Source organism: Aulostomus chinensis, chromosome 18 (genome assembly GCF_037954235.1).
Source record: "Aulostomus chinensis isolate RoL2024-O1b breed Wild chromosome 18, RoL_Achi_v1.0, whole genome shotgun sequence".
Classification (NCBI taxonomy): domain Eukaryota; kingdom Metazoa; phylum Chordata; class Actinopteri; order Syngnathiformes; family Aulostomidae; genus Aulostomus; species Aulostomus chinensis.
In genome coordinates this window covers 5,205,231-5,217,396 of record NC_141337.1, presented here as the reverse complement: position 1 = coordinate 5,217,396, position 12,166 = coordinate 5,205,231, and the positions used below count along the sequence as shown (strand labels likewise).

At 42.5% G+C, this 12,166-nt stretch overlaps 1 protein-coding gene across 1 annotated transcript; it reads left to right on the top strand.

Annotated features, from left to right (window-relative positions):
• Positions 1–2,169: 2,169 nt before the first annotated feature.
• On the top strand, positions 2,170–11,435 carry LOC147244799 (myosin heavy chain, fast skeletal muscle-like). The gene is made up of 34 exons (XM_086186009.1): positions 2,170–2,263; positions 2,356–2,419; positions 2,496–2,594; positions 2,873–2,976; positions 3,064–3,202; positions 3,760–3,878; positions 4,019–4,168; positions 4,251–4,421; positions 4,497–4,803; positions 5,005–5,078; positions 5,172–5,259; positions 5,362–5,479; positions 5,596–5,719; positions 5,803–5,939; positions 6,091–6,346; positions 6,495–6,737; positions 6,829–7,005; positions 7,125–7,270; positions 7,355–7,445; positions 7,532–7,921; positions 8,008–8,134; positions 8,298–8,416; positions 8,510–8,706; positions 8,792–8,975; positions 9,066–9,231; positions 9,316–9,440; positions 9,567–9,875; positions 9,951–10,154; positions 10,249–10,374; positions 10,488–10,658; positions 10,762–10,866; positions 10,940–11,035; positions 11,135–11,266; positions 11,400–11,435. Exons 3-34 carry the CDS (start codon positions 2,567–2,569, stop codon positions 11,418–11,420), a joined length of 4,944 nt encoding a protein of 1,647 aa, XP_086042135.1. The 5' UTR covers positions 2,170–2,263; positions 2,356–2,419; positions 2,496–2,566; the 3' UTR covers positions 11,421–11,435.
• The last annotated feature ends 731 nt before the right edge of the window (positions 11,436–12,166 follow it).

Below are 12,166 nucleotides of genomic sequence, written 5' to 3'. Positions count from 1 at the left end.
ACAAGTGGGTGACAGATGCGTGGATATAATAAAAGCATCTACAGTCGAGTGTCCCAGAGCTTAAAATCTCTTCCTCACAACAAATGGTCTGATAAATATTTTGTGATATTTGCGGACAAACATTTTTAATGTGTTTTGGTAAAAAGTAACATCATAGGAATGCTAGAATATCATATGAATAGAATATTAGTGTGGAGAAATGTCAGTGTGAAACTAAAATCTGTGACCTGAATGACTCTCTTTTACTGGACAATATCAATGGTGTGTCTAATGTCCTGCAACAACACACCATTGACCTTGATGCTTCTCCGGAGCTGATAACAAAAGGGGGTCCGTGTTCCATACGTTACACCCATTTAAAATGTGTTAGATAAATTCATATCTTTTTATTATATCTCATCTGAGATCAAATCCAAAATGTATCTGTTTGTTTAATAAATAGAATAAAAATATCCTCATTGCTTTGTGGGGATAATCCTGCTAAGGTGATGCTGTTTAACAATTCAAGTGGGCACATGGAAAGAATATATATTGTCACATATGTTAGAAAAAGACAACATAAACGCTTTAAATGTCAATGTCAAAGGATTAGCGGCAACATGACAAGAATACATGACCAAATTGAGCAGGTCACACCTACTGAGGAGACAGTCCTCCCCTCTATAAAAGAGGCTGCTTGGTACTCTGTCAATAACTGGTAGGTTTCCAACACAGGTGAGGACAGTATTGATGTTACTCTTGTTATTATTCTTTCATTTCAATTTCATTTGCATATTTTTTTAATTTTCACATGGTTTGTGAGGCCTTTAGTTTGAATATGTAATGCAAATTTTGATGTGTGTACCCATTATTTACTGACAGGATCAGGAACACATCTGACTGTATACCATCTTCAATTGAGGCCAGGGGAGGTAAAACATACTGGGATTTATTTAAAAAAAAAAAAAACATAAGAACTTCACCATGCCTACTGAGCAAGTAAACGTTTACTCACAGAAATGTAAGTGAAATATAACCTCTCTTTACTTTCAGTCTCTTTTAAGGTGCCACAATGAGCACGGACGCAGAGATGGAGGCCTATGGCCCGGCGGCCATATACCTCAGAAAGCCTGAGAAGGAGAGGATTGAGGCTCAGACTGCCCCATTTGATGCCAAAACAGCCTTCTTTGTGGTTGTTCCAGATGAGATGTACGTCAAGGGTAAACTCGTCAAAAGGGAGGGTGGCAAAGCCACAGTGGACACTTTAGAAGGAAAGGTAAAAACGCCTCAACTCCAAACATCTCAAATGACCGTAGAAAAGACCATCAACCTGCTCAGTAAAGAGAGAGATTATTTGAAGCAAAAACGATCCCATCTGTTGCATTACCGCTTTTATCAAATTTGATTCACTGTATCTTCCATTCAGACTGTCACTGTAAAAGAGGACGACATTCATCCCATGAACCCTCCTAAGTTTGACAAAATTGAGGACATGGCCATGATGACCCACCTCAATGAGCCTGCTGTGCTGTATAACCTCAAAGAGCGTTTTGCATCATGGATGATCTACGTAAGCCTCCACCTGAAAACAGTGCACTTGTATCTGCATCATCTGTGTACGAGATGTGCTGATGCTTCTCCCTCTCTCTCCGACAGACCTACTCTGGTCTCTTCTGCGTCGTCGTGAACCCCTACAAGTGGCTTCCTGTGTACGACACTCAGGTTGTTAATGCCTACAGAGGCAAGAAGAGGATTGAGGCTCCACCCCACATCTTCTCCATCTCTGACAATGCCTACCAGTTCATGCTCACTGGTAAGACTCCACCAGGGATAGTAACCAATTAGACAAAAAGAAGAATCTAACTATGAAAACTTTGACTTGAGTGTCTTTGATTGTATTTCAGATCGTGAGAACCAGTCTGTCCTTATTACGTGAGTGTAACTTAATATAATGTTTTGGAAACTTAAGAACTATTGAGTACTCAAGGTTATCCTTTTATTCCACAGCGGAGAATCCGGTGCAGGAAAGACTGTCAACACCAAGCGTGTCATCCAGTACTTTGCAACAATTGCAGTGACTGGAGCTAAGAAGGCTGAGCATACATCTGGCAAGATGCAGGTAAAAACTGACTGTCTGATAAAAAAAATGTCTGCCATAGTTCTTTTATAACCTACTAATGTCTCTGTGTAGGGTTCCCTGGAAGATCAAATCATTGCAGCCAACCCTCTGCTGGAAGCCTATGGTAATGCCAAAACTGTGAGGAATGACAACTCCTCTCGTTTTGTAAGTAGTCTAAGTACAGAGCTCTGTAAAACTCAAAACTTGCTGTTACTCAGAGTCAGACAGACACTGACACTTCTCTGGTAAATGTGTAGGGTAAATTCATCAGAATCCACTTCGCGTCTTCTGGCAAGCTGGCCTCAGCTGATATTGAAACATGTAAGTTGTCATTTCTTGGCAAAGTGAGCAATTCACTGGTTGATCCTCATGAATCACTTCTTCTTCAAATACTCAGATCTGCTGGAGAAGTCCCGTGTGACCTTCCAGTTGTCTGCTGAGAGGAGCTACCATATCTTCTACCAGCTGATGACTGGCCACAAGCCTGAGCTCCTGGGTGTGTTTTATTTATTTATTTATTTAAAAGAACGGACGGAGCACATGAGTGAACATTTACATACCCCAGTTGTAGCCAGAGGCTATGTTCCACCTGTAGTTGCTTGGCAGGTTGATGATACCTGGAAAAAGACAAAGATACACATCGATGTAAAAACATGGAAACAATACGAAACAAAAATAACAAATAAACAAAAAATATACATATATAAATAAACCCATAATAAGACCACATTGAGTACAGATATTGACTTGTGTTTTTCCTCTATTTCCTTCCAGAGGCTCTCCTGATCACCACCAACCCCTATGACTACCCAATGATCAGTCAGGGTGAAATCACTGTCAAGAGCATCAATGACGTGGAGGAGTTCATTGCAACTGACGTAAGCGGGAAGGAATATGATGAAAATGTTCGGGTTAGCCTACCCCTACCCTATGTTAAATACTAATTTGCTCGTTATAAATTGCAGACTGCTATTGACATCCTGGGCTTCACCGCTGAGGAGAAGATTGGTATCTACAAGCTGACTGGTGCTGTGATGCATCACGGCAACATGAAATTCAAGCAGAAGCAGCGCGAGGAGCAGGCTGAACCTGATGGCACTGAGGGTAATTCTTGTAATTTTGGGAAGTTTGTTAGTAGCACAACAAATAAACTTCCTTAATCGTTTTAGAACAAACCGTAATCAGAATTTAGCAAGAGTATCATCGCACTGCTACAGTCGTTGTTAAATGTTACTCAAATGCCAATTTGCACCAGTTTTTAGCCACAAAGCACTTTTCCAAATGCGGAGAAAAGTAATTTTAAAATACAGTAGTCACAAACACAGATGCTTCATTGTGGTGGTCATAGTAAAGCCAGCGCTGGGTAACACTCATCTTTAAAATATTCAGCAACAACTAATATAATCAAATAAACGGTTCCACAAAGCGAGCAGCAAGCAAGGAATATCTGATTTAGCTGAGTCCAATCAAGTCACTTCTTTTGAGGATGAGTCCAGATTAAGTCTCAGTTTAAGTGTGCGTAACTTAGGTGCAACACGAGCCAAAGCCTCAGACTTGCGACCCGATTTCTGGGAGGTGTTTTTTAAATTTAGCATACAGTCATGATTTAATGAGGTATTTTGGTGGTTTGAAATTAAAAGAGTTGTTTTTCTTTGATTCAGAGGCTGATAAAATCGCCTACCTCATGGGGCTGAACTCAGCTGATATGCTGAAAGCTCTGTGCTACCCAAGAGTCAAAGTCGGAAATGAGTTTGTAACCAAAGGTCAGACTGTCCCACAGGTGAGAAAACAAAACGAAACCAAAGCCAACAACAACTTCAAAATTTCTGCTTAAAAACTTTCTGTTGCAACTTTCTTTCTTTCACATAATTAAGTGGTGAATTGTCTTTGTTGTAAAACCAATGCACATGCTTCTCCTAGGTCAACAACGCTGTCTCGGCTCTGTGCAAGTCTGTCTATGAGAAAATGTTCTTGTGGATGGTCGTCCGTATCAATGAGATGTTGGACACTAAGCAGCCAAGACAGTTCTTCATTGGAGTGTTGGATATTGCTGGATTTGAGATCTTCGATGTGAGTTAAATGAAGACACTTGGTAGCAATACCACTGAAATGCCACATGAATATTAATTGATTATGTACTTGTGCACTGTAGTTCAACAGCTTGGAGCAGCTCTGCATCAACTTCACCAATGAGAAACTGCAACAGTTCTTCAACCACCACATGTTCGTCCTGGAGCAAGAGGAGTACAAGAAGGAGGGCATTGTGTGGGAGTTCATTGACTTCGGTATGGACTTGGCTGCCTGCATTGAGCTTATTGAGAAGGTAAGACAAATCTGTCAGGTACGGTGGAATTCCTGCTTTCTTCGTTCTTGCTAAATTGTTATAATTTACCCCCAGCCAATGGGCATCTTCTCCATCCTTGAAGAGGAGTGCATGTTCCCCAAGGCAACAGACACCTCTTTCAAGAACAAGCTGCACGATCAGCATCTTGGCAAGACCAAGGCCTTTGAGAAGCCGAAGCCTGCAAAGGGCAAGGCTGAGGCTCACTTCTCCCTGGTCCACTATGCTGGAACAGTGGACTACAACATCACTGGCTGGCTGGACAAGAACAAGGACCCCCTGAATGACTCCGTCGTCCAGCTCTACCAGAAGTCTGCAAACAAATTGCTGTGCTTCCTATACGCGTCCCATGCTTCAGCTGAGGGTAAGAAGCTGATACACACGTGACTGTGTGAAAATGTGCTTGGTGGTTTTGGTTGACCCTTAATGTGATACTGTTTTATCTCCACTCATATATACAGGTATGAGATCTGTAAGGTCAAACAAGCACATTTCCTCATCTCTACATTTAGTCGTGATGCACATATTTAGTAATTGCTAACTGGCATTATGTTTTGAAAAACAGAGGCTGGTGGTGGCAAGAAGGGTGGTGGAAAGAAAAAGGGTGGCTCCTTCCAGACTGTCTCTGCTCTTTTCAGGGTAAGGTTACCATTCAGGGAAGTATAGATTCACTTTCTGATGGGTCGATGCTGATAATGATGTTTGTTTAAATGATAATATTTCACCTCCCAGGAGAACTTGGGCAAGCTGATGACCAACTTGAGGAGCACTCACCCTCATTTTGTCCGTTGCCTGATTCCCAATGAAACAAAGACCCCAGGTTTGGTGCTCTAGAATTGTCTGTGTTTCTTAAAATGTAAACAGTGAAAGAGGATATCTGAAATGTGATTTTTAAAAAAGTGCTCTTTTGTGAAATGTGCAGGTCTCATGGAGAACTTCTTGGTCATCCATCAGCTGAGGTGTAACGGTGTGCTGGAGGGTATCAGAATCTGCAGGAAGGGTTTCCCGAGCAGAATCCTCTACGGTGACTTCAAGCAGAGGTGGCTGATTTTTCATTCGTTGTGGCTCAAGCTCAAGATATTTCTGTGGGGGATTTGTTTTGATCGAAAAAAGCAACCATCACTGGTAATCTGAGTTCATAAACTTATCCTTGCAGATACAAAGTACTGAATGCCAGTGTCATCCCAGAGGGACAATTCATTGACAACAAGAAAGCAGCAGAGAAGCTGCTGGGCTCCATTGATGTGGATCACACTCAGTACAAGTTTGGGCACACAAAGGTATGTCCTCGTAGACTGCATCACACTTGGTTTGCTCTGTTGCAGCTACGTGGGCTTAAAAAGGTCATATCTTCACTACACAGGTGTTCTTCAAGGCTGGTCTGCTGGGTACCCTGGAGGAGATGAGAGATGAGAAACTTGCTGAGCTGGTGACCATGACTCAAGCTCTCTGCAGAGGATTCCTCATGAGGAAAGAGTTTGTTAAGATGATGGAGAGGAGGTGAGAATTTAATTACATTGAACAGAACTTTCAAATGAAACAAATCTAAAATAAATGAACGCTTTTGGTCGAAAAAAAAATCTTAAAATCCACAAAATGATATCACTATCCAGGTGAAATATCTGTCTCTTTTGTTTTTTTGCTTCAATAGAGAATCTATCTTCACCATCCAGTATAACGTCCGTTCATTCATGAATGTCAAAAACTGGCCATGGATGCATCTTTATTTCAAGATCAAGCCTCTTCTGAAGAGTGCTGAGACTGAGAAAGAGCTGGCACAAATGAAAGAGAACTTTGGGAAGATGCAATCAGACCTTACTACTGCCCTGGCCAAGAAGAAGGAACTGGAGGAGAAAATGGTTTCCCTGCTGCAAGAAAAGAACGACCTGCAACTTCAAGTAGCAGCTGTAAGTAAAGTACAAAATGATGGGACATTCACTGAAATTCAGTATGTTTCTAGATCAGTGAGGTATCAGGGATATTACAAAAATCTATTGCATTTGTTTTGAAATATATTTAATTCAGGAACAAATCAGATGTATTATTTAACTGTAGGAAAGTGAGAACCTCTCAGATGCTGAGGAAAGGTGTGAAGGGCTCATTAAGAGCAAGATCCAGCTCGAGGCCAAACTCAAAGAAACAACTGAGAGACTGGAGGATGAAGAGGAAATCAACGCCGAGCTGACTGCCAAGAAGAGGAAGCTGGAGGATGAATGCTCTGAGCTGAAGAAAGACATTGATGACTTGGAGCTCACCTTGGCTAAAGTGGAGAAGGAGAAACATGCCACTGAAAACAAGGTTCCATTTATGAGTTCCATATATGAATTCTCTTTTATAAAGATATGGACATGTTTTAACTTCATTTCAACAACTTTTTTCAATACTTCAGGTGAAAAACCTGACAGAGGAGATGGCATCTCAAGATGAGTCTATTGCCAAACTGACCAAGGAGAAGAAAGCCCTCCAAGAGGCCCACCAGCAAACACTGGATGATCTCCAGGCAGAGGAAGACAAAGTCAACACTCTGACCAAGGCCAAGACAAAGCTGGAGCAGCAAGTGGATGATGTGAGGAAAACCATAGCTTTTGATCATGAGTTTGGGTTCACAGCTTGTGTATTTGAAATCATACTCTATTACATCTACATACAATAACAATTTATGTGACCATAATGTTTTCTTAAAAGCTTGAGGGATCACTGGAGCAAGAGAAGAAGCTCCGTATGGACCTTGAGAGAGCCAAGAGAAAGCTTGAGGGAGATCTGAAATTGGCCCAGGAATCCATCATGGATCTGGAGAATGACAAGCAGCAATCTGAGGAGAAAATCAAGAAGTAAGTCATGGTCATTTCTTGAGGTTTTTCTCTATTATCTTCTTCTATCGTAATAGAAATAACCGTTTTTGTTGTCTTTCTCAGGAAAGACTTTGAGATTAGCCAGCTGCTCAGCAAGATTGAGGATGAACAGTCTCTGGGTGCTCAGCTTCAGAAGAAGATCAAGGAACTCCAGGTAACACACCGTAGACAGCATATATATATTTTAAGACTTAGTAAATGAAAACTGCACCTTTTTGACAACACTATCATCAATCGCAGGCTCGTATTGAGGAGCTGGAGGAAGAGATTGAGGCTGAGAGGGCTGCTAGGGCAAAGGTGGAGAAGCAGAGGGCTGACCTCTCCAGGGAGCTTGAGGAGATCAGTGAGAGGCTCGAGGAGGCTGGTGGAGCAACAGCCGCTCAGATTGAGATGAACAAGAAGCGTGAGGCCGAGTTCCAGAAGCTGCGTCGCGACCTTGAAGAATCAACCCTGCAGCATGAAGCCACCTCAGCCGCTCTCCGCAAGAAGCAGGCCGACAGTGTTGCAGAGCTGGGTGAGCAGATTGACAACCTCCAGCGCGTCAAACAGAAGTTGGAGAAGGAGAAGAGCGAGTACAAGATGGAGATTGATGACCTCTCCAGCAACATGGAGGCTGTCGCTAAAGCAAAGGTATTGGGGCGAGAAAGAAGACCACAGCAGAAATCTCCGTTTTCACTGTGTGTCATGTACAACTTTGTTGTGCCCTCTCTATCCAGAGCAATCTGGAGAAAATGTGCAGAACTCTTGAGGACCAATTAAGTGAAATTAAGTCCAAAAATGATGAGAATGTTCGCCAGCTGAATGACCTGAGTGCACAGAGGGCAAGACTGCAAACAGAAAATGGTATGTTTCCAGATGTTTAAGATTTTGCTTTAAATCAGTGTCTTTCACTGCTCAGTTATCCATAGTCATTTCCTTTAATGTTATGGATTTTTTTGAGAAAATATTCTTTAACTTGTGCAGGAGTAAAACTGTATCCTGAAATAATCTTTTGCCTTTTGTTCAGGTGAATTCTCTCGCCAACTTGAGGAGAAAGAGGCTCTTATTTCCCAGTTGACAAGAGGCAAACAGGCTTACACTCAGCAGATTGAAGAGCTGAAGAGGCACATTGAGGAGGAAGTGAAGGTACAAGATGCATGGTGTGGAGTTCAGAACTTCGACACTTAGACCAGTCTTTGTGTTTGTGCTTGAGTTCATGCTTTTGTCGTAAATTTATAGGCCAAGAATGCCCTGGCCCATGCTGTTCAGTCGGCCCGCCACGACTGTGACCTGCTCAGAGAACAGTTTGAGGAGGAGCAGGAGGCTAAAGCTGAGCTCCAGAGAGGAATGTCCAAGGCCAACAGTGAGGTGGCTCAGTGGAGAACCAAATATGAGACTGATGCTATCCAGCGCACCGAGGAGCTGGAGGAGGCCAAGTACGTCTCTGTCTTTCTGAGTTTAAATCCATTTCAACTGCTTGCTTTTTAAGGTATCATTTTAACATCTTCCTCTTCACTACAGGAAAAAGCTTGCCCAGCGTCTCCAGGACGCAGAGGAGTCCATTGAGGCTGTGAACTCCAAGTGCGCCTCTTTGGAGAAGACCAAGCAGAGGCTGCAGGGTGAGGTGGAGGACCTCATGATTGATGTGGAGAGAGCAAATGCTCTGGCTGCTAACCTTGACAAGAAGCAGAGGAACTTTGATAAGGTGACATGAAATCACAATCAAATTTCCCTGAATAAAACTCAAATCTACTGAATATCCTGTTATAATTGTTGTTCATCTATATATTTTAAGGTCCTGGCAGAATGGAAACAGAAGTACGAGGAGGGCCAGGCTGAGCTGGAAGGAGCCCAGAAGGAGGCTCGCTCTCTCAGCACTGAACTGTTCAAGATGAAGAACTCTTATGAGGAGGCTCTGGATCAGCTGGAGACCATGAAGAGAGAGAACAAGAACCTCCAGCGTGAGTCAAATTTAATCTAGATTTCGGACAAAATGTGGCAGTGGTGAACAGTATAATAAAGTGTTTCTGCATTTCGATCTGTAGAGGAGATCTCAGATCTGACTGAACAGATTGGAGAGACTGGAAAAAGCATCCATGAGCTGGAAAAAGCTAAAAAGGCTATAGAAAGTGAAAAAGCTGAAATTCAGACTGCCTTGGAGGAGGCAGAGGTATTATATTTCTATTTGTTATTGACACTGTTTGAGTTGGTAATTTATTTAAATCATTTCTTTTGTGTGCTGTGTGCCACTAGTTTTTCAGAACAACCATTTTTTTATGTGATGACCTTCCTCTAGGGTACACTGGAGCACGAGGAGTCCAAGATTCTCCGTGTTCAGCTTGAGCTCAACCAGATCAAGGGTGAGGTCGACAGGAAGCTGGCAGAGAAAGATGAGGAGATGGAGCAGATCAAGAGGAACAGCCAGAGAGTGATTGACTCCATGCAGAGCACTCTTGATTCTGAGGTCAGGAGCAGGAATGACGCCCTGAGAGTCAAGAAGAAGATGGAGGGAGACCTGAACGAGATGGAGATTCAGCTGAGCCACGCCAACAGGCAGGCTGCTGAGGCCCAGAAACAACTGAGGAATGTCCAGGGACAGCTCAAGGTGAAGTTTGTTGGACCAATGAATTAAGAAAGTATATGGAATATAGAAAGTTAACAGAACACTTTACTTTTTCAGGATGCCCAACTTCACCTTGATGATGCTCTCAGAGGACAAGAAGACATGAAGGAGCAGGTTGCCATGGTGGAGCGCAGAAATGGCCTGATGCTGGCAGAAATCGAGGAGCTGAGAGCCGCTCTGGAGCAGACTGAGAGAGGCCGCAAAGTGGCTGAGCAGGAGCTGGTTGATGCTAGCGAGCGTGTTGGACTGCTTCACTCTCAGGTTTGTGTCACGACCTTTGTACAATAATCCACACAAAATATATATGATTAAAAATGTTTATGAATCTAATTAAATGGGCCATTTAATCAATTAGAATACCAGTCTCATAAACACCAAGAAGAAGCTGGAGTCAGACTTTGTCCAGATTCAAAGTGAAGTGGACGATGCTGTTCAGGAAGCAAGAAACGCTGAGGAGAAGGCCAAGAAGGCTATCACTGATGTGAGTTTTCAACATTAAACTTTTTTTTTTCATTTGTGATTTACTTCCATGCACCAATGATTTTTGGTCCGTAATACATTATGAATTAATTGGATCACATTTCAATGTTTCAGGCAGCCATGATGGCTGAGGAGCTGAAGAAGGAACAGGACACCAGCGCTCACCTGGAGAGGATGAAGAAGAACCTGGAGGTCACCGTCAAGGACCTGCAGCACCGTCTGGATGAGGCTGAGAACCTCGCCATGAAGGGTGGCAAGAAGCAGCTCCAGAAGCTGGAGTCCAGGGTACGAACTGTGTAGAAATGAGAGACAGGAGAGTTACTCATTAATTGCACTTAATAAACCACCCATTTCTTTCTCAACACTACAACGTTGATTGTCATCACAGGTGCGGGAGCTGGAATCTGAAGTTGAAGGAGAGCAGAGGCGTGGAGCTGATGCTGTTAAAGGAGTCCGCAAATATGAGCGGAGAGTGAAGGAGCTCACCTACCAGGTAGGTTTCATTTCACTAAAAACAATCATGGCAGCATCCACATGCCATCTAAAACAACACTGCATTTTGGCAGACTGAGGAGGACAAGAAGAATGTCAACAGACTGCAGGATCTGGTGGATAAACTGCAGCTCAAAGTCAAGGCCTACAAGAGGCAGGCTGAGGAGGCTGTAAGTCCACTACATGATTCTGACAAATCAGATGAAGTTGTATCCATAACAAAATCACATTAATGTCTTGAAATTAAAACAACTCTAAATTCTCCACAGGAGGAGCAGGCCAACACTCACATGTCCAGGCTCAGGAAGGTCCAGCATGAGCTGGAGGAGGCTCAGGAACGTGCTGACATCGCTGAGTCCCAGGTCAACAAGCTGAGAGCCAAGAGCCGTGACGCTGGAAAGGTAATCAGTTAAATATCTGATAATTGAGTGCAAGGAATCAAATACATTCATACGCTGAAACCTGACATATGTGGATCTTTATACACATTCTTTCACACAGCAAAGAAGTACTGATTATCTCCTTTGTTTACAGGGGAGTGACTCTGCCGAATAAGACGCAAGACCCAGCTGAACCATTTTAGGAGTTCATATAATATGAGCCCCTCCCTCGGCAAATCTTGAATAAATGTTGAAAATAAGTTTAATGTTGTTTTTTTTAACTTCTTGTTTTTCCATTTTCAACCTCATACCGTGCTCCCTTGGATAGCGGTTAGATGAATGCTAATACCTGTAAGTTCAACGGCAGAAGACGCCTTCGGATGAAGTCAAATATAAGAATAATTTTAAAAAGAAAGAATGGGGGGGGGGGGATGCTGCATTCATAATCCTACTCAAGTTAAAGCCTGTAAATAGTTTCAGTGAATGAACCAAAGTGTATTACACTGACTTGCAGATGTGTACCACATTCTAACACTGGCGTGGTAGAGCTAATTAGAATGTGACACTGCTGAATCATCTAAGCTACGCCCAAAGCAATCGTAGAATATACTGTAAAAACAAACAAAAAAAAAACTAATCTTAAAAGTAACTTAAAAGGTATTATTTTCAATGTAGTTCAGAGAAAGTAAACAGAGATGCCTACAAGTTTTTTCTACATTTAAAATAAAAAAAAAATCTCACGCCAGTAGCAAGCTAGCATTTAGCTACTGCTCCTGAGGTATCGTTAAAGGCTAACCTCAATATGAACTTTAAAAATCATCAAGTGCACGTAAATCTTCACTCGCGGATTGTTTCAGTCAATGTGCTCATTCAACTCCCATCAATGAAGTTACGATGCACCAACAAACTCTTCTTTTTTAA